At 37.9% G+C, this 19,753-nt stretch overlaps 1 protein-coding gene across 1 annotated transcript in view; it reads left to right on the top strand.

Annotated features, from left to right (window-relative positions):
- Positions 1-19,753, top strand: part of dysf (neuronal PAS domain protein dysfusion) — a 92,091-nt gene that overhangs the window by 13,365 nt on the left and 58,973 nt on the right. Inside the window, exon 2 of the mRNA XM_089092860.1 lies at positions 10,126-10,305. Within this exon, the coding sequence (XP_088948986.1) occupies positions 10,126-10,305 (180 nt within the window). The remainder of the gene's footprint in view (positions 1-10,125; positions 10,306-19,753) is intronic.

The following is a 19,753-nucleotide window of genomic DNA, read 5'->3' as shown; positions in this document are numbered from 1 at the left end:
ACAATACTTCATTACGAATCAGTAATGAACTAATTAACTGATAGTCTGTATAAGTGGATGCCGTTTAGTTAATAATTGTGTAGGCTTATACTCAAGATATTGTTGACTGCTATAAGCGGCATTTATGTGTGACAAGTTTAAGTAGGGACGTCATTTAATACTTAGCCATGTTCTCGACCAGCCTTATAAATTTTAATTTATTTTTGAAGATTTCGGTATTAAAACCTGACTCTAATTTGCAGTTAATTTTAAAGTGTTTAAAATTCTCACTTTCGAATCAAAGGTACCTCGAATTTGCGATGATAGCATAAAAGTGATTAAAATTGAAAATTTCGACCCCATATTAAAGACTGCGAAGCAAGGAAGCGATCTTTTTCATATTGTTTTGCTATTCAACGAATAGGTTGTTATATTAAATTGTTGTTACATAAAATTGTTATATTAATTGTTTTGTAAATAGTTATATTAAATTGTTATATATAACTTGTTTAAATTGTAATATAAATTACTGTATTAAATTGTTGCTATATAGCGATAGTTTTTTTTTTATATTTTTGTTTTCAAATGAAAACGGAGAAGCTCTGATTAGTCAGTGATCCAAGTCTCGCTATCGTTCAAAAAAAGGTAGGGATGGCTCACATCAGCTGTAGTTAGTTTGAGGGTGGATTCTAAGGTAATCGGGGGCGCTGATAATGAATATCGGGGTACACAAGTTCTTACGCGTGTAGAACATGTTCATTTTAGCCTAAAAAGTCAAATTTGGCCTATAACGACGTCATACCGCTCTGGATTTTTTTACACGGTAAAATAAACTGAAAACTTTATAAACTTGACATATTCTGAATTCTAAGAACGAGTAGCCTACTTTCACGTGGTGTTTTTATTTTGTCCTTATAACCTCAATTTTTTTAGTTAAACCCTATTAAATTTTAAAAACAACGTTTTTTAATATACTTTTTTTTTAGTTTTTTCGATTTTTCTTAAATTTTTGCCTACATAAGTATATTTTTTATGCTTTGTTTGAATTCTGCTCGTCATTACGGGTCAAACTATTTGCCTCGTTTCCAAAAAATCTTAACTCTTGAGCAACTATTTATTTTTTCTAAGTAACGTCATACCTTTCAGGAATTTGCCTACAATGACCAGGTTTTTTTTTTTTTTTTTTTTAGCTGTTAAAAAAATGAAAACAGATCAAACTGCACATCAATCAAACCGACAGAATGTCCTTTAGACGTTGTTAATAAAAACAAAGTCAAGACTTGAATCTGTAGGAATATATAAGTGTTTGAACAAGAAATTCCCCCCCCCCCCCCGAAAAAAAAGAAAATTTTCTGAATAGGCGTTTTACTCGAAGTATTTTGCACACAACCTATAATTTTTATCTCACTAAACGATAGATCGCTCTTTTCTGAATCGAATCATGTATCTATATTCTATACAACTAATATTTTGAACCAGGAAAAAAAAAATAACAGATCCCTCGTTCTGCGGTCGCATGCGCGAATTTGGTTTTCACAGCAATAAAAGAAAGCCAAGCATCTTACATATCGGGTTTTAGTTGCATACAGACTTAACCATAAAAGGCTAAATTCTTCTTTAGGTTAAAATCGTCAAATTCTACATTAGTGCGAGCATATGCACCCCGATATTTGTTTAAAGCACCTTAGATTACCCTGGAATCCGTGCTCAAACCAACTGCGGCTGATGTGAGACACTCCCTCCCTTGGTTTTAACGATAGCGAGCCTTGGAGCACTGACTATTGCATAAAATACTGAAAACTATGACATAAAAGGAAAGGATTTAGGATATTTATCTGATCTAGCTAAAGGTAAGGATTCCGGCAACAACGATTTTAGGGGGTGTCATTGGTCTTGCGTGAAGTACGCCATGTTGATACAACTAGTTCTGAAGCATGTAAACATATAGGAGATCCGTTGGACAGCATTGCTCCGCTTTTCTCGAAGTACAACGAGTCCAGATCTACCATAAGGAATCATAGCCTATGGGTCAGCTATCTAGTCGTTTCCGTACCGGAAACGACTATCTTTATACTGAAAGAGCTGCGGACTGGGGATCACACTTAAACGCCACAAAAGAGATGGTTCCGATTTTCTTTGCATCTGGAAACCATAAATACGACACAGCTGCACTTAACTACCTAGAAGAAATGCTGCGCCTGCCTGAAAAAGCGCCAGAAGTACACAGAGAGTTTCTAAGTGGCAATTTTGTGGTTAGGAAAACAACCAACCCATTTTTCAGCATTGCATGCGATCTGGCTTTAGAGTCGACCATGAATCTGGACATCAAAGGTCATCGAGGAGTTTCTGGTATTGTTGGGGTGACAACAAATGAAAATGCCAGGGATCGATATCTGGCTACTCTTCCCTTTCTCACGGCAGTAACCAGAACGCTGAAAGCAAACCTGAACATGGATGACGATGCAATGAACCATCATGAAGATATCACTGCGTTTACGAATCTGACAACAAAAGGCAGAAATCGGGTTATGGACTTGGTAGAGTTGTTCGGAAACCCATTCAAGACGACGAGAACAGAGCTCTGCAACTTTATGACAGAGGATAGAGCTCCAGAAGCCGTATCAAATAGTCTTCTGAACTTCCGAGACATTGGCCTCGAAGCCATGAGCTCATATCTCGAAGGGACATCCGTGAAAGTAAAAGTTGGCGTAGTGCAATTTCGCCTCTGTTGCCAAAAAAGATAAAAGAAACAACCACAAAAAAAGATTTTGGGGAAACTGAGCTGCTTAAACGACCTCTTCATCTTGCAAATTCAACACACACCCGGTCTCTCTGTGAGCTGCTGAAGTACGAGCTACAGCCATATCCAGCCTCACTTGCAGCATTATGATCAAGTCGCAGGGAGTCTCAGCTAGGTACTGGTACAAAATCAACAGCCTTGAACTACATTCTGCAACAGTCTGGCTTGCAGTCATGGCCAAAAACGATTCCACATACGCTTTTTGAAGACTCTCCTCGATCTAATTATACAGTTGATGTCATGAGTGTCATAAGGTGTTATCGACCAGAACAAAATGAGACGCTAGCAGATTTTGGAATAAGAATTTACAATGGGATTCTTAGGAGCACACCCAAAGCTTGTCAGTCTATCCATTTGGTTGGTGACAGGTATGACGGTCTTAGTGACGATAGAACCTGTGATGACTACTCGTTCAACCTCAAAGAAGCATCTAGCTGTCGAAAAAGAAGAGGAGATCCTAGAGGAAATATTTCCAGTCCATTCGCTTCCTCCAGAAAAGTTGGAACACTCTGGGACGGGATTCTCAGTAGTGGCTCAGCCAAAGGTCAACTCTTGAAAGTTCTTTTCGAGGTCTGGGAGTACAAAATTTCGAACCGTCTGATGGTTCATCTCGCTGGAGGTCTCAAGATTCAACATAGAGCTATTACCATTTCGCCCCATGGAAGCTCTGTTGATGACGATCTCTCGTCTGGCCATGAGGAAGCAGACACTTGGGTGTTATACCACACGGCAGTTCCCGCAAGACGGAAGAACACGCTTGTGATAATGCAAGCCAACGATACTGACATCGTCTTACTAGCTGCATACTACTTCCAGTAAATTGCTAGTCTCGGCCTCAAGTAGCTCTGGGTTGTTTCCGTCCTACTGCATACCTATTCATACGGCAGTGCAAAAACTAGGAATAACATTTTGCAACACCTTACCACTTGTCCAGAATTTCAGTGGATGTGACACCACAAGCTTTCGGTATGGAATTGGAAAGATCTGCTTTTTTTGAGTCTTTGGGAACTTTGTTGGGGTTTTTAGGTGATGAAGCTCGAGTCCTTGCAGAGAAGCCATCTTCTGTGCAAAGTGATGGTTTAGTCAGCGTATGTAAGCAGCTTGTGGTTATAGTGTATGGGAGAAGTCCGACTAACTTCAATAGTCTGAATGACCTTTGAGCACATTTGTACCCAAGATTGGAGGATTCATTTGAAAAGGTACATGTTCCAGTCACTGATTTGGATCCAAAGCCACAAGCCCCGTATTGATTTGCCTCAGGCTACCGATATGGGCTGGAGAATTGAAGATCATGAACTGAAGTCAGGCCTAGTTCCTGGGATGCCACATTGGCTAGCATCGCTTTCTTTTTGCAACTGTGACACGACGAGGTACAGCTCGCGCTGCAAATGCATTAAAGTAGGTTTTTGTGACAGCACATGCAAGGGTGGAGCTAACCTCCAAAAATGCCTACTTTCCGATGTGAATCAGAACGAGTCCGAAGACAAAGATGAAGAAGAAAAAGAGATATGAGCCACTGCTTCATGTTCAGTTTTAAATATTTGGTTTTTTGTTTGTTTTGATATTAAACTGCTAATGCAGTCGTCTAAACCTTACTTTCAGCTGATCATGAAAGTTACCATCTACTATTCAGTGGCCGTTGACCCGATCCAACCAATTGAATCATTAGCCCCTGCTATCATGGGAATCAAAGAAAATAGTGTCTTAAATTAGCCTTAGTCACCTCTGCACCACACGCTCACATGGATTTGCCACCTTGAGGCTCGTATATGAGCCTACGTAAGCCAGATGGTATCTACTACATAGTAGTAGTAGTTTTTTTTTCCTGGTTAAAAATATTAGTTGTATAGAATGTGAATACATGATTTGATTCAGAAAAGAGTGATCTATCGTTTGGTGAGATAAAAATTATAGATTGTGTGCAAAATACTTCGAGTAAAACGCCTATTCAGAATTTTTTTTTTTGGGGGGGGGGGGGAATTTCTTGTTCAAACACTTATATAGTCCTACAGATTCAAGTCTTGACTTTGTTTTTATTAACAACGTCTAAAGGACATTCTGACGGTTTGAATGATGTGCAGTTTGATTCCTTTTCGTTCTTTTTAATAGCTAAAAAGAAGTTTTTTAAAAACTTGGTCATTGTAGGCTATTTTCTGAAAGCTATGACGTTATTTAGACAAAATAAATATTTGCTCAAGAATTAACATTTCTTGAAAAAGAGGCACGGAGTTTGCCTCGTAATGACGAGCAGAATACAAATAAAGCATAACAACCTATCCTTATATAGGCAAAAATTTCAGAAAAACCGAAAGAGCTAAAAAAAAGTATATTCTTAGAAAAAGCTAAGAAAGAAAAAGCTAAGAAAAAGTAAAAAACCTTTTTTTCAAAATTAAATAGGGTTTAACTAAACAAACAAAGGTTTGGGGAAAAACTAAAAATGCCAGGGGAAAGTACTTTTTCTTAGTATTCAGAATATGTTAAGTTTATAAACTTTTCAGTTTGTTTTACCGTGTAAAAAAAAAATCAAGAGTAGTATGACATCATTATAGGCTAAATTTGACTTTATAGGCTAAAATGACCATGTTCTACACGCTTGCGAACTTGTGCACCCCAATATTCGTTATCAGCACCTCAAAATACGCTAGAATCCTCCCTCAAACCAACTGCAGCGAATGTGAGCCACCGCTTAAAAGATAACGGTCACTGGATCACTGACTAATCTGTTTTGAGAACAGTGGCGTAATTTTGTCAAAATCCTGGGGTCGGCAATGTTGCGGCAAATTTTCCCAAATCAAGTGAAAATGACAGCGAAAACTGAAAAATGAGCTATATAGTACAATTAAAAGTAAAAATATACTAAAGAAAACTGACCCGTTTCACTGGATTTTTGAATTATGCAGGCTGTATTTTGTCAATGCATTTCGTGAAATTAAATTATTTGCTTTGTTTAGTTAATCTGCTAATGGAATTTGTACAAGCTACTTCTTATATGAACCTTTTAATTTAAAATTCATCACCAGGAAGTTTATTTTAGCCATCTAGTTTTTAGATCTCAGTACTTCGACACTTGTGTGGGTTTATCTTGCCTTCAAGCAAATTTTCTGTTATTAGATGCTGTCTTTATGCACACCTCTAGAGAAATAAAAAAATATTTCCGGCCAAAAGAATTACCGAACCACAACTTTTTTTAATCTCACCGAATTATTATTTTAAAACATTAATAGACTTCATAAATTACATTATAAATTATAATTTATAGTAAATTTGCAATAAAATACAAAACTGAAGTGTAGGCTTAAACCAAAATAAAAATGAGAGCTTACTTTCATATACTTCCGTGTAAAAAAAATGTACTTCAGTTTTTTCGGTTTATTTCTGTGACGTGTTTACGTCAGCCAGTTAAATTATTTCTTACTTCTGGAGATACCAATAGTGCCATCTGTTACAAACAAAGCTGTTGCAAAGAGAAACAGAGATATTGATATCCTACTGCCTATTAAAAATCTATGGCGTTTTACAAAATGGGCATAAGTCCACTTTTCCTTATTTACAGGATAGCAAAATGAAAATGGGACAATCTTTCTCACCAATCAGAATTTAAGAATCTTCAAACTTTAAGGTCTGATGCCTTGTCAACTTTTCGATCAGAATTTGCTGGAAATGTTCAAATTGCTGAGTTATTCGTTACTTAAAAGATAGGGGACTTACGCCCTTTTAGGATAATTAATTAAAAAGCTTTTTCCACAAAATAAGTTTTTCAAAGAAAAGTAAAGAACTCCATTAAACAAAAAATGAGCAAAAATGAAATTAAATGATCTACCAAGCATGAAACTACCACGAATCAGCATCGATAAATAAATGAAACCCAAAACGACCAGAAATCACAATAAACAACCGAGTCAAACTCAAAACGAGCAGAAATTAACATAACTAGGGCTCAAAACCCCTATGCCTTCCAAAGGCCAGAACATAATTTGCACTTTACTGAAAAAAAATACAAAAGTTTTTAATTTTATGACTTTACTAAATCAAATAATATTAACATTTTGATTACTAAATATCAGTATATGTATAGTAAACTGACAATGCACATTCATTTGTATTTTTTTTTTCAGTAAAGTGCTAGAGTTTTTTTTCAGTAAAGTGCTGCTAACGAGCAGAAATTAACATAAGTTGGGCTCAAAACCCCTATGCCTTCCCAAGGCCAGAACATAATTTGCACTTCACTGAAAAAATACAAAAGTTTTTAATTTTATGACTTTACTAAATCAAATAATATTAACATTTTGATTACTAAATATCAGTATATGTATAGTAAACTGACAATGCACATTCATTTGTATTTTTTTTTTCAGTAAAGTGCTAGAGTAAATTTCTTTTCAGTAAAGACGACACACACATAGAGATGACACACACACACAGATGACTTTCGACTATTAAAAAGGGCACTAGCCCTTTGAATTTCCAATCGAATGCGCCTTTTTGAAGTTTCTACGACAGCGCCTTCTATAAAAACCTTATATGCCCCCAGGGCATAAATTAAAACCCTTGCCCCGAGGGTTGTGGAGGAATGTCCTCCTCAAAAACATATTTTTTATCTGGTAATCAACAACGCTGAATAAAATGGCAAAATTTTGATTGGATGTGTTTGGGGAATGATGGGCGTGGGGGGGGGGGGGGGGGCTGCGAGTTGCCCACCAATCAATTTCGACAATTAAAAAAAGCACTAGCCATTCCAATTTCCAAACGAATGAACCTTTTTCGAAGTTTCTACGACAACTCCTTTAATATCAAGTGCCCTGGTCTGGAGAAAAAAAAAATAATACATTGTGCCAGCATCGTTCTTTACTTAATTAGCGCTATTGCGTTGCCTATGATTTGTAACTCGGTCGGAATTAAAGATAAGCCCATTTGGAATAGAGCAATCGATAGATCTTTTCAAGCCCTTTCGAACCATATGCTTAACTCATTAAAAAAAAAAAAAAAGCGGACTAAGGTCCTTTTTGCAAAACGCCACAGAAATAAAGCTGCTGCAAAGAGAAACAGAGAAATCACTGCCTTTTACTTCCGTGTAAAAAAAATTGCTTTAATTTTGTTGGTGTATTTCTTTTGTGTGCTGTACGTACCCATGAATTTTATTTTCAATAACGAAAAACAGAATGAAATTTGCGGAAAACATATACAAATTTACGCTAATTATTTTTTTTCATTTCAAAGATAGCGGTACCCCCTTAAACACCCCCCTGTACACATAGAGATGAGCTGTCAAGAAGGAATCATTTACCCATACTTATATCCAAAACCATAAGACCGCTACAAGTAAATATTTTTGGACGGAAATAATGTAAGATCCCATGTTGTCTCTAAAGATGGGTATACGTAGGCTATATCAAACAGTTCGTGGTAACGAACTGTAAGTAAGGAGTGACCCGGCTCAATGGTAACCGAAACTCTAAAAAACGGAATTTTGATACCGTTTTTTGATTTTAATTCTGATTTCAAATATACTAGTTTCATCAGGTTTAATCTTACCTATCAAAAGTTACGCGCCTGAGAAAATTTGGCTGATTTTCGAAAAAAGGGGGAAAGACCCCCTAAAACTTATAGAACCTTAATGAAAATCCAACCATCATATTCAGCGTATCAGAGAACCCCACTGTAAAGGTTTCAAGCTCTTATCTACAAAAATATGGAATTTTCCATTTTTTGCCAGAAGAAAGATCACGGATGCGTGTTTATTTGTTTTTTTGTTTTTTTTTTTCTTTTCCCCAGGGGTGATCGTATCGACCCAGTGGTCCTAGAATATCGTGGGAGGGCTCATTGGAACGGAAATTAAAAGTTCTAGTGCCCTTTTTAAGTGACCAAAAAAATGGAGGACAACTAGGCCCCCTATCCCGCTCATTTTTTTCCCAAAGTCACCCGATCAAAATTTTAAGATAGCCATTTTGTTTCGCATGGTCGAAAATATTATAACTATGTCTTTTAGGATGACTTAATCCCTCGAAGCCCCCAGGGGGAGGGCTGAAAGTTATGAACTTTACCCAATGTTAACATACAGTATTGGTTATTGGGAACTATACAGACGTTTTCAGGGGGAATTTTTTCTGGTAGTATGGGCTGGGGGTGGGTCGGGGGTTATATGGGAGTATCTTTTCATGAAGGAAGTTTTCATGGGGGAAGGGACATTGCTAGGAAGGGGGCGCTGGATTTCCCATCATTATTTAAAAAAAGAAAAAATCAGAAATCAAATATAAAAAAACAAGTTTTTCAACTGAAAGTAAGGGGAGTGAAAGTAAGGGTGGTATTGACTAAGGGGAGAACCCCCTCATATACGTAATAACATATACGTAAAAAAAAAACAAAAAAAAAACAAGCAAAACGGCTCAATAGTAATCGAAACTTTTAAAAGCGGAATTTTGATGTCATTAAATGTATCAAAAGAATGGGCTTCTAATGTTGATTCTTAATATACAAATTGTTTTAAGTTTAGTATTACTCATCAAAGGCTACGAGCCTGAGAAAATTTATCTGATTTTTTAAAGAGGAGGAAACATCCCCTGCAAGATAAAGAATTTTAATGAAAATCACACCGTTAGATTCAGCGCATAAGAAAACCCTATTACATAGGTTTCAAGCTCTTATCTGCAAAAATCTGCAACTATATCTGCAACACATTTTTTGCCAGTAGAAAAATATACCAATATAGAAGTTCGTTACGTAAGTTAATTTGTAAATTACGTCAGAACCAAATTTAGAGACAGCCATTTAGCAAAAGAGTAAAATTTTTATGCAAATTTTGTTTACTTATTCAAGGACGGTGAGCCAAAATAAAAGGTGCATTAACTAAAGAACGATCAGAAATTAGATAAAAAAAAAAATTTTAAACTGAAAGTAAGGAGCAACATTAAAACTTACAACGAACAGAAATTATTCCGTATATAAAAGGGGCTGTCTCCTCCTTAACGCCTCGCTCTTTATGCTAAAGTTTGACTCTTTCTCACAACTTTACTTTTTTTAAACAATAAAAAACTTTAGCGTAAATAGCGAGTAAATAGCGTTGAGGAGGGGACAGCCCCTTTCATATACGGAATAATTTTTGTTCGTTTTAAGTTTTAATGTCGCTCCTTACTTTCAGTTTAAAAAACTTGTTTAAAAATCTACAAGCAAGCATCTATAAAACTAAAGCCAGATGCTCTTGGTGATGTGGATAACAAATTTGTAAGTTTTTCTAGATTTGTCAGTGTGGTGGTGAGATACATATCTGTATAGTTAAAACCACCTTGAAAACAAACAAACGAAAAAAAAATGACCTCCTCTACCCAACTAATATTTATCATTCTTTTCAGGAAGATCTCTTAATACATGGTGATAGTGTCTATGATATTATCGACAAAAATGATCACCAAGCCGTAACTACTGAGATGAAAAGACCTATCCAACCAGGTGCCACAGACACCAGGCGATTTTTGTGCCGTATGAACGTGTCAAAAAGCTCGAGAAGGCAAATGCGATTCGGAGATCAGAGGGTTCGTGTTACTTTTTATCCTATGTTAGAGTCAAAACACAACAGAAATGTTGATTTTAAAAGTTTCAAGTTACAAAGCATGATCTGCGATTAAAATTTGAAAGAATTTTCGTTACAGCAATCTATCTTAATTTCCAAAAATGAATACAAATTTCCAGCATCATATATTCGGTAACAAAGGCGTATCCAGGATTTTTGTTCGGGAGAGGAGGGTTATTTTTTTGGCGGGGGGGGGGGGGGGATTACAAAAAAATGACAAATTGCTTCCAAAATTTGTTGATTTGCATTTTCGATTCTTTTTTATGAGTCGGACAAGAAATACGGGGGGGTGGGGGTCAATCCTGGTAACCATTATAATAAGACTAGTTTAGATACAAACTTGGCAGTATGTTTCTTCTTTCTTTTGCTCTTGTTCGGATTAGTATGGAGACGCTTTTGCATCGTCTTATTACCTGTATCCAATTTTAGCCCTGCAGTAGTTTGCTGCAGCTGAGTTAGAAACCCTAGTTCCGTACTAAAAAGCTGAGATTAATGCTAGTACCCCACTCCAGGACACTTGTAAAATGATTCTTATTCTTCTTCTACTTTGGATTAGTATGGAGACGCTTTTGCGTAACCTCATCTCCGGAATCAAATTCCGAGCCCTGGATTGGATTTCTACAGCTGAGCTCGAGCTTTGGGTCTCGTATTACCAAGCTGAAATCAATTCAACTGCGCCACTCCAGAACCTCACAATATGTTTAAATTCTTCTGCAGTTTTTTCTACCATAGGCAGCGCAATGCCGGTGCCCAAGTAAAGATTTGTATCGAAGGAATTATCGTAGAAACTTCGAAAAGGGCTCATTCGATTGGAAATTGGAATGGCTAGTGCCCTTTTTAATGGTCGGAAGTGATTGGAAGGCAACTAATACCCCTTCCAAGGCCAAAATTTCCCCAAACACATCCAATCATTACTATGAGATAGCCATTTTGTTCATCGTAGTTGATTTCCAGATAGAAATTATGTTTTTGATGAGGACACTCCCCCACAACCCACATGGCAAGGGTTGTAAGTTATGCCCTGGGGGCATATAAGGTTTTTTTTATAGAAAGCTTTGTCGTAAAAACTTCAAAAAGGACTCATTTGGCTGGAAATTGAAAGGGCTAGTGCCCTTTTGAATAGTTGACAGTGAATGGAGAGCAACTCAGGCACCTCTCACGCCCACCTTTTCCCCAAACACATCCAATCAAAATTTTGAGATAGCCATTTTGTTCAACGTAATTGAAAGTTCTTAAAATGAGGTCTTTGGGGATGACAACCCCTCCGCAGCCCTAAGGGTGAGGGTTATAAGTTATGCCCTGGGGTCATATAAGGTTTTCATAGAAAGCGTTGTCTTCGAAACTTCAAAAAGGGTTCATTCAATTGGAAATTGAAATGGCTAGTGCCCTATTTAATAGTCGAAAGTGATTGGAGGGAAACTAAACCCCCTCTCACGCCCAATATTTATCCAAATCCAACAATCAAAATTTTGAGATAGCCATTTTGTTCAACGTAATTGAAAGTTCTTAAAATGAGGTCTTTGGGGATGACAACCCCTCCGCAGCCCTAAGGGTGAGGGTTATAAGTTATGCCCTGGGGTCATATAAGGTTTTCATAGAAAGCGTTGTCTTCGAAACTTCAAAAAGGGTTCATTCAATTGGAAATTGAAATGGCTAGTGCCCTATTTAATAGTCGAAAGTGATTGGAGGGAAACTAAACCCCCTCTCACGCCCAATATTTATCCAAATCCAACAATCAAAATTTTGAGATAGTAATTTTGTTCAAATTAGTTGACAGTTATGAAAATTAGGTCTTTGAGGGTGATAACCCCCTCAGAGCCCTCAGGGCAAGGGTTATAAGTTATGTCTTGGGGGCATATAAGGTTTTATTGAAAGCTTTGTCGTAGAAACTTGAAAAAGGGCGCATTCGATTGGAAATTCAAAGGGCTAATACCCTTTTAAGTGTTTTTGTAGAAACTTCAAAAAAAGATCATTCGATTAGAAATTGAAATGTCTATTGCTCTTTTTAATAGTCGAAAGTAATTGGAGGGTAACTAATCCTCCTATTACGCCCGCTATTTTCCCAAACACATAATATCAAAATTTTTAAATAGTCATTTTGTTCAATGTAGTTGAAAGTTTTGGAAATTAGGTCTTTAAGGATGACAGCCCCTCTCCCACAGCCTTCAGGGCAAGGGTTGTAAGTTATGCCCTGGGGGCATATAAGGTTTTTTTAGAAATAGTTGTCGTAGAAACTTCAAAAAGGGCTCATTCGATTGGAAATTGAAAGGCCCTTTTTAATTGTCGAAATTAATTGAAGAACAACTAACCCCCCTCTCACGACCACCATTTCCCCAGACACATCCGATCAAAATTTTGAGATATTCATTTTGTTCAACATAAATGAAAGTTCTGGAAATTAGGCCTTTGAGGATGAACCCCCTCCCCACAGCCCTCAGGGCAAGGTTTGCAAGTTGTGCCCTGGGGGCATATAGGGTTTTGTAGAAAGTTTTGTCGTAGAAAATTCAAAAAGGGCTCATTTGATTGGAAATTGAAAGGGCTAATGCACTTTTTAATAGTCGAAAGTGAATAGAGAACAACTAACCTCCCTCTCACGCCCACCATTTCCCCAAACACAAGCGATCAAAGTTTTGAGATAGCCATTTTGTTCAACGTAGTTGAAAATTCTGGAAATTATGTATTTGAGGATGACAAACCCCCCAGAGCCCGTTTATTTTTTAATATAATTCAAATAGAACACGTTACAGTCAGCATAACTAAAATAAAACATTCCAGTGTTCGAACCTTTTTAATAGTTGAAAGTGATTGGAAGGCAACTAACGCCCCTCTCACGCCCACCATTTCCTCAAACATGTCCAATCAAAATTTTGAGATAGAAATTTTGTTCAACGCAGTTGAAAGTTCTGGAAATTAGGTGTTTGAGGATGACAACCCCCCACAACCCTCAGGGCAAAGGGTTGTAAGTTATGACCTGGGGGAATATAAGGTGTTGTAGAAAGTTTTGTCGTAGAAACTTCAAAAAGGGCTCATTTGATTGGAAATTTAAAGGGCTAGTGCTCTTTTTAATAGTCAAAAGTGAATAGAGAGCAACTAACCCTCCTCTCAGGCCCGCTATCTCCCCAAACACATTCAATCAAAGTATTGACATCTTTGTCGTAGAAACTTGAAAAGCGGCTCATGTGATTGGAAATTCAAAGGGTTAGTGCCTTTTTTAATAGTCAGAAGTGATTGGAAGGTAACTAACCCCCCTCTCAGGGTTATTTTGGGCACGTTTATTTTTTAATATAATTTAAATAAAACACGTTACAGTCAGCATAACTAAAATAAAACATTCCATGTTTGAACCTTTTTAATAGTCGAAAGTGATTGGAAGGCAACTCACACCCACCATTTCCCCAAACACATCCAATCAAAATTTTGAGATAGACATTTTGTTCAACGTAGTTGAAAGTTCTGGAAATTAGGTCTTTCCCTGCGTCGACGTAGAAACTTCAAAAAGGACTCATCAATTGCGAATTGAGAGGGCTATTTTCCTTATTAATAGTCAGAAGTGGTCACAGGGCGAATCCCCCCACGCCCCTCATTTCCCCAAACACTTCCGCTCAACATTTTGATATAGGCATTTTGTTGAACGTAGTTGAAGGATCCAGAAATTATCTTTTTGAGCATAAAAACGCTCTCACAGCCTTCAGGTCTTAGGTTGTAAGTTATGTCCTGGGGGCATATAATGTTTATATAGAAAGTGTCGTCGTAAAAACTTCAAAAAGGACTCATTCAATTGGAAATTGAGAGGGATATTGCCCTTTTTAATAGTTGAGAGTAATCGGAGGGAGAATCGTCTCCCCCAGGCCCATCATTTGCCCAAACATTTCCGATCAACATATATGGCCATTTTGTTCAACGTAGTTGAAGGGTCTGGAAATTATGCCTTTGAGGATGACAACCCTCAGGGCAAGGGTTGTAAGTTATGCCCTTAGGGCATATAAAGTTTTTATAGAAAGTTTTATCGTACCTGTTTCAACTAGTGACTTGTTTATTAGTCAAACGTGATCAGAGGACAAATTTTGTATATAGATATTTTGTTCAGCCCATCAGAAAGGTCTGAAAATTATGTCTTTGAGGATAAAAAATCTCCCCAACCCTAAGGGCAAGAGTTGTAAGTTGTGCCCTGGGGACATGTATGGTTTTTATAGAAAGTGTGGTCATATAAACTTCGGAGGGGGCTCATTGGATTGTTAATCAGACGCGCTAGTGACACGTCGTATTGTCCCGAAATGAGTCTAATAGAAATATTTGAGATAGCTAAACTCTTTTAAATGTTTTCAGTTTTATAACTTTAAGTAATAAAAAATTAAAAAATGATTTTAAGGAATAAATATCAGCATAAGTATATTAAACTGACAATGCACAGTTTCTCAGTAAATTCATTTGAGTTTCTTTCAGTAAAGCACAAATTATATTCTAGCTTTTAGAAAGTATAGGGTTTAGAACCCTACTCGGATTAATTTCTGCTCGTTTTGAATTTAAATTATTCTAATTTCTGTTTGCTTTGGGGTGCAATTATTTGTTGATACTGATTTGTGGTAGTTGTATGCTTGGTAGATTATTTGATTGTATTTTTTTCATTTTTGGTTTAATGGAGTACTTTACTTTAAAAAAAAACAAAATTATTTTATGCAAATTTTTTTATTAATATAGCTAAGGAAGGATATTAAGGCTTTTTAAATAGCTGGTCTTAGCTACACTACAAAAAATAATACAACGAACTAGATTGTGGTGCTGGTTCTAGGTAGCTTGGGATTCAGCTGAACGTAATATGAATGGGTTGGTTTCGTATTAGCAAAGCCTGTTAGACTTTGACTAACAGCCTCGAGCAACATTACGTTAGCTCGAGACCGTTAGTCCGTCCCTTGCGAACGAGGACGCGTCCACTAGGCATACTTTCGTACCTTTAAGGGGCATTTTTTTTTATAGTAACGAAATCAAGACAAGTATTTACATACAGCTAAAACTACAAACTATTTTTTGTTTGTTTTTGGAGACAGGAAAACCAGTTAACGCAGAAAGAAGCCAAATAGTAGAAGTAGTCTATGATTATTTTTTTTTTTAGCTAAAAGTAAGGGCGAAGCGAACCAATAGTTCAGCCAATATCTATAAAACGAACTCCAGGCGACGATTTTCTCTTCCCGGCATAAATGTCGATGACCTTGTAAGGGCAGATGTCAACGTCCCTGCGAACTACAAGGAGGGCTAAGTCACTCAGTCATTCTTCTCCTGTTTAATCTCTCAGCCAGGTTTTAAACCTCCTGAGCGTTGAGAAAATTCTTCCCGGAGTAGCAGTGCTAACAGGTAACGCTGCGAGAACAACCAGAAGAAGAAAAACATTTCGAAAAAAGGTGACGTTGCATGTCTGAAGCGAAGACACAGAATAAGTAGGTCTCTCTGATAATGGAACATTCTCCCACTTGATGGGACATAGCTCAATCTCTTGCTTCAGACGGTCTGGTTCAACAGAAACAATTTTGGCCAGAGAAAGGACGCTGAGATATGACAGCAGTTTCTGATGAAGCTCAAATTGTTGTTTAAGCTCGGAAGTGCAGTGGTCCAGGAAAGGAATAAAGAGCGAGGTTCTACGGTGGCCACCTCGTTTCCTTGGACGAGTCATCTCCATTCCTAAGTCGCTGGCAAAACGCTGAGCTTCGTCGAAAATAGACGGGAAAGCAGTAGCAGCATTTCCTTTGTTTTTGAAAGAACAGTTTCCACATGCCTGCGTGCAGCTGCCAAACCACAGTCAAATGACTGAAGAGTCTTTCAAAGTGGAAGCGTAAGCCAGAAAAGCTCTTTGACCACATGGGGACAACCAACAAATTGCGACTGGCTCATCGTGTCCAGCAACTACGCCGCTTTTGCAGACGTTTTTCTGCATTTTCGTTCTCTTCAAGAGCTTCCAGGGATCGCAGGATTGTTCGGTACAGCTCAAGAAAACTCGCGACTGAATCGTGGCACTCCACCCATCTTGTTTTGCAGAGTCCGGTTAAAGTATGTTTCCTCGAATCCGGTAGTATTTCGTTCATCTTCTCTTTTAAAATCTGTGTCCTGAGTGGGGAAGTATGGTAAAAACTGCAGATTTGCGAAAAGACAACGAAGAAATGCTTAATCGCTGGAATAGAGTATGCAGAAGAGATGACCAAGTTGTGACTGTGGGCACTGCACATTGCTGCTGCACCATAATATTCTCGACCAACCATCTTGTTCAGATTAAGAACAAAGCTTTCGAGAAATTGCAAAATTGATGAAGTCAGACCTTGCCCAGTCAAATCAGAAACTAGGGTAAAACCAAGGAAGTCCTCATGCAGGTTCCCTTTGAAAGTGTACCGGACGCAAACATACAGCTGCTCGGTATTTGAACCGTCCGCCGTTTCATCGGCAAGCACCGAAAAGCATATACTTGCGTTTACTCTTTCCACAATAGACTGCTGAAGAAGCTCCCTGGATACGGCAATAATACCATTATGGATGATGGAAGAAAGATATGTGGCATTTCTGGCCTCAGAAAAAAGATGGTTCTTCAGAACATTGTCACCGTGTCTCGCTCTCAGCCACAGTAGTATTCGGAAGTTGCCATCATTGTGAGAAGGTTCTGGATCCGAGACCAAAATGGGACCGGAATCGTTGGTACCAAGAAGGGCAAGGCTTTGCCGCCCACCGTTTCAGCAATTGGTCGCAACTTCTATCAATTTTTTGAACCTGCGCTTTCCTTGCCACGTCTAGTTGGTGCACGATATTGTCCTACATTTTCTCCGAGACAGAAATGAGGTTCTCAGCCGATAGAGTGCAGTTTCTATGAAACTGTGCTTGTTGGTGAGCTGTGAAGCACTCTATCACATCTTTCCAGTTCCTGAATGGTTTGGTAACTAGATTCCCCAAGCACTGGTGGCAGCCTTTGCCAGCTGTCTCTGACGAGAACAGAACGCAAAATCTGCAAAAAGTAGCAGCCTCAGACGGAAAGTAGGACAACCAACTGAAACGAGTGAGCCAGGTTAACTGAAACTTCAGCTTCCGTTTTTCGGATACTGGAAAAACTTAGGAGATATCTGGAGTCCAAGGGCTCTTCAGCAAACGCAGTTTAGGATTGACATTAAGACTGGAGGATTTATCGAAAAAAATGACTGAAGTTATTTGCAAACGACGACAAAGACTGGGTTGGTTCCAGTTTGCGTGATTCAGAAGCTTCAGCGATGGCTCCAGTGCCGTTCAGATCCACAGGTGTGGATGAATGCTCCGCAGACGTCCCGCTAACGCCACTGTCAGAGACATCCCTGGTCCGCTTGGGCGCGAAAAAAGGCGCAATGTCACACTTCCTCTTCATGTTGAAAATCGCTCTTCTCTTATCCAAGTCCGAAATTGAACTGAACTGACAATCTTGCACCCTCCTATTATACATTTACCTCGAGCACCTATTAATTCTTATTTACTATTCAAGGTCAGGTGAAGATGGGGTTACCTAATTGGCAATTAGTAATTGCGTAAGCGATTGCACAACCGTTTACCCACAAAATGCAATAGGATTTAGTGTGGGAGCATATTTTTTTTCTGGTAAGCTTTTGTCTTTACAGGTACTTTTTAGACTAATTTTTGACTCCGTCAAAAATTTCGGGGGAGGGGGTCAAACCGGGTACCCCCCTGGATACAGCCCTGAGTATCAGTAAAGAGTCTCCAGTCCCCGCAGTATCCTGCTACTACCTGCACATCCTCCCACTCGGGTTGCAGCACCGCAGTGAAACAGTGGAGATCTGACTGGTACTCCGTACCAGTCAGATCTATGTGAGGTGTTGTGAGGTGTATGTGAGGTGTATGTGAGGTGTTGGGTATTCTCGGGACGATCTCTCCTCCTTGATTCTGTAGATTGTTACTTGAAAGTCGCCTTGGGAGTTTAGTTTCATATTCTCAAAACATCACCTAGATATTGCCATCGACGATGGCAGGTCACATCCGTAATAAGAGGCTGGTGGGTCATTTTTCAGATTTCAACATTTAGAACTCATTCTGTCCAGTGTAAATTCATTGTTTTAGGAGACATGCACCGTTAATAATAAAGTTTTCTGACAAACCAGGTTGTCTTTAGGTCTTTAAGAGAATCTTCGTACTTCCATCACTTCATATCTAGTATTTTAGCAAGCAAAACAAATGAGTCACGAAGTACTGTGAAATTTTTTTTTATTTTTTTCAAATTTTTGTTTATTTTTAAGGCACAAATGGTTGGATCTCAGCGTTAGCTAAATCTCTTAAAGATGGTGTAAGTGAATGGGGTTTAAACAATTCAATAATAGACCTTTATAGCAAATTGTGAAATTACATTGACACCTTTGAAGCTTATGTGCAGAATTTGCGAATTTATCTTTTGTGCAAAAAAAGAGTAAAAACGAAAACCTCTCCTGTGTATCGATATTTTTTCCATTTATTGCTATATTTCTAAAAAAAGTCGCATACACGAGGCTTTTACGGCTCGAGAAAAATCAAAATTTTGTAAAAAAAAATTTCACCGGTTCCGTCTCTCAAATATTTATTTTTTAAATTAATATTAATTTTATTTGGAAATTTTTCATTCATCCATCATAAGTATTGAGCCAAATTTGCTTAAGGGACAATCAAAGAGTTCGTGTAACGAACTTTAAGTAAGGAGCGACCCGGCTCAATAGTAACAGAAACTCTAAAAAACGAAATTTTGATACCAATAGATGCAACAAAAGAATCAAATCTTAATGCTGATTTCAAATAGATAAGTTTCATCAAGTTTAGTCTTATCCATCAAAAGTTAAGCACCTGAGAAAATTTGCTTGGTTTTCGAAACAAGGGGGAAACACCCCTTAAGAGTTATAGAACCATAATGAAAATCACACCATCAGATTCAGCGTATCAGAGAACCCTACTGAAGAGGTTTCAAGCTCCTATTTGCAAAAATGTGGAATTTTGTATTTTTTGCCAGAAGAAAGATCAGGGATGCGTGTTTATTTTTTTTTTTTATTATTATTTTTTTAATTTTATTTTTCAGGGGTGATCTTATTGACCCAGTGGTCCTAGAATATCTTAAGAGGGCTCATTCAAATGGAAATTAAAAGTTCTATTGCCCTTTTTAAGTGACAAAAAAATGGAGGACAACTAGGCCCTCTCTCACGCTCATTTTTTCCCCAAAGTCACCCAATCAAAATTTTGAGATTGCCATTTTGTTCAGTATGGTCGAAAATATAATAAATATGTCTTTTAGGATGACTTAATCCCCCAAAGTCCCTGGGCGGAGGGCTGAAAGTTATGAACTTTACCCAATGTTTACATATAGTTTTGGTTATTGGGAAGTATACTGACGTTTTCGGGGGGAATTTTTTCTGGTAGTGGCGGGGGGGGGGGGTCGG

Source organism: Artemia sp. Qi Xiang Cuo, chromosome 8 (genome assembly GCF_049724085.1).
Source record: "Artemia sp. Qi Xiang Cuo chromosome 8, ASM4972408v1, whole genome shotgun sequence".
In the NCBI taxonomy this organism is placed as follows: Eukaryota; Metazoa; Arthropoda; class Branchiopoda; order Anostraca; family Artemiidae; genus Artemia; species Artemia sp. Qi Xiang Cuo.
Note: the sequence above shows the minus strand (reverse complement) of the source record. Positions and strands in the feature narration are given on the sequence as shown.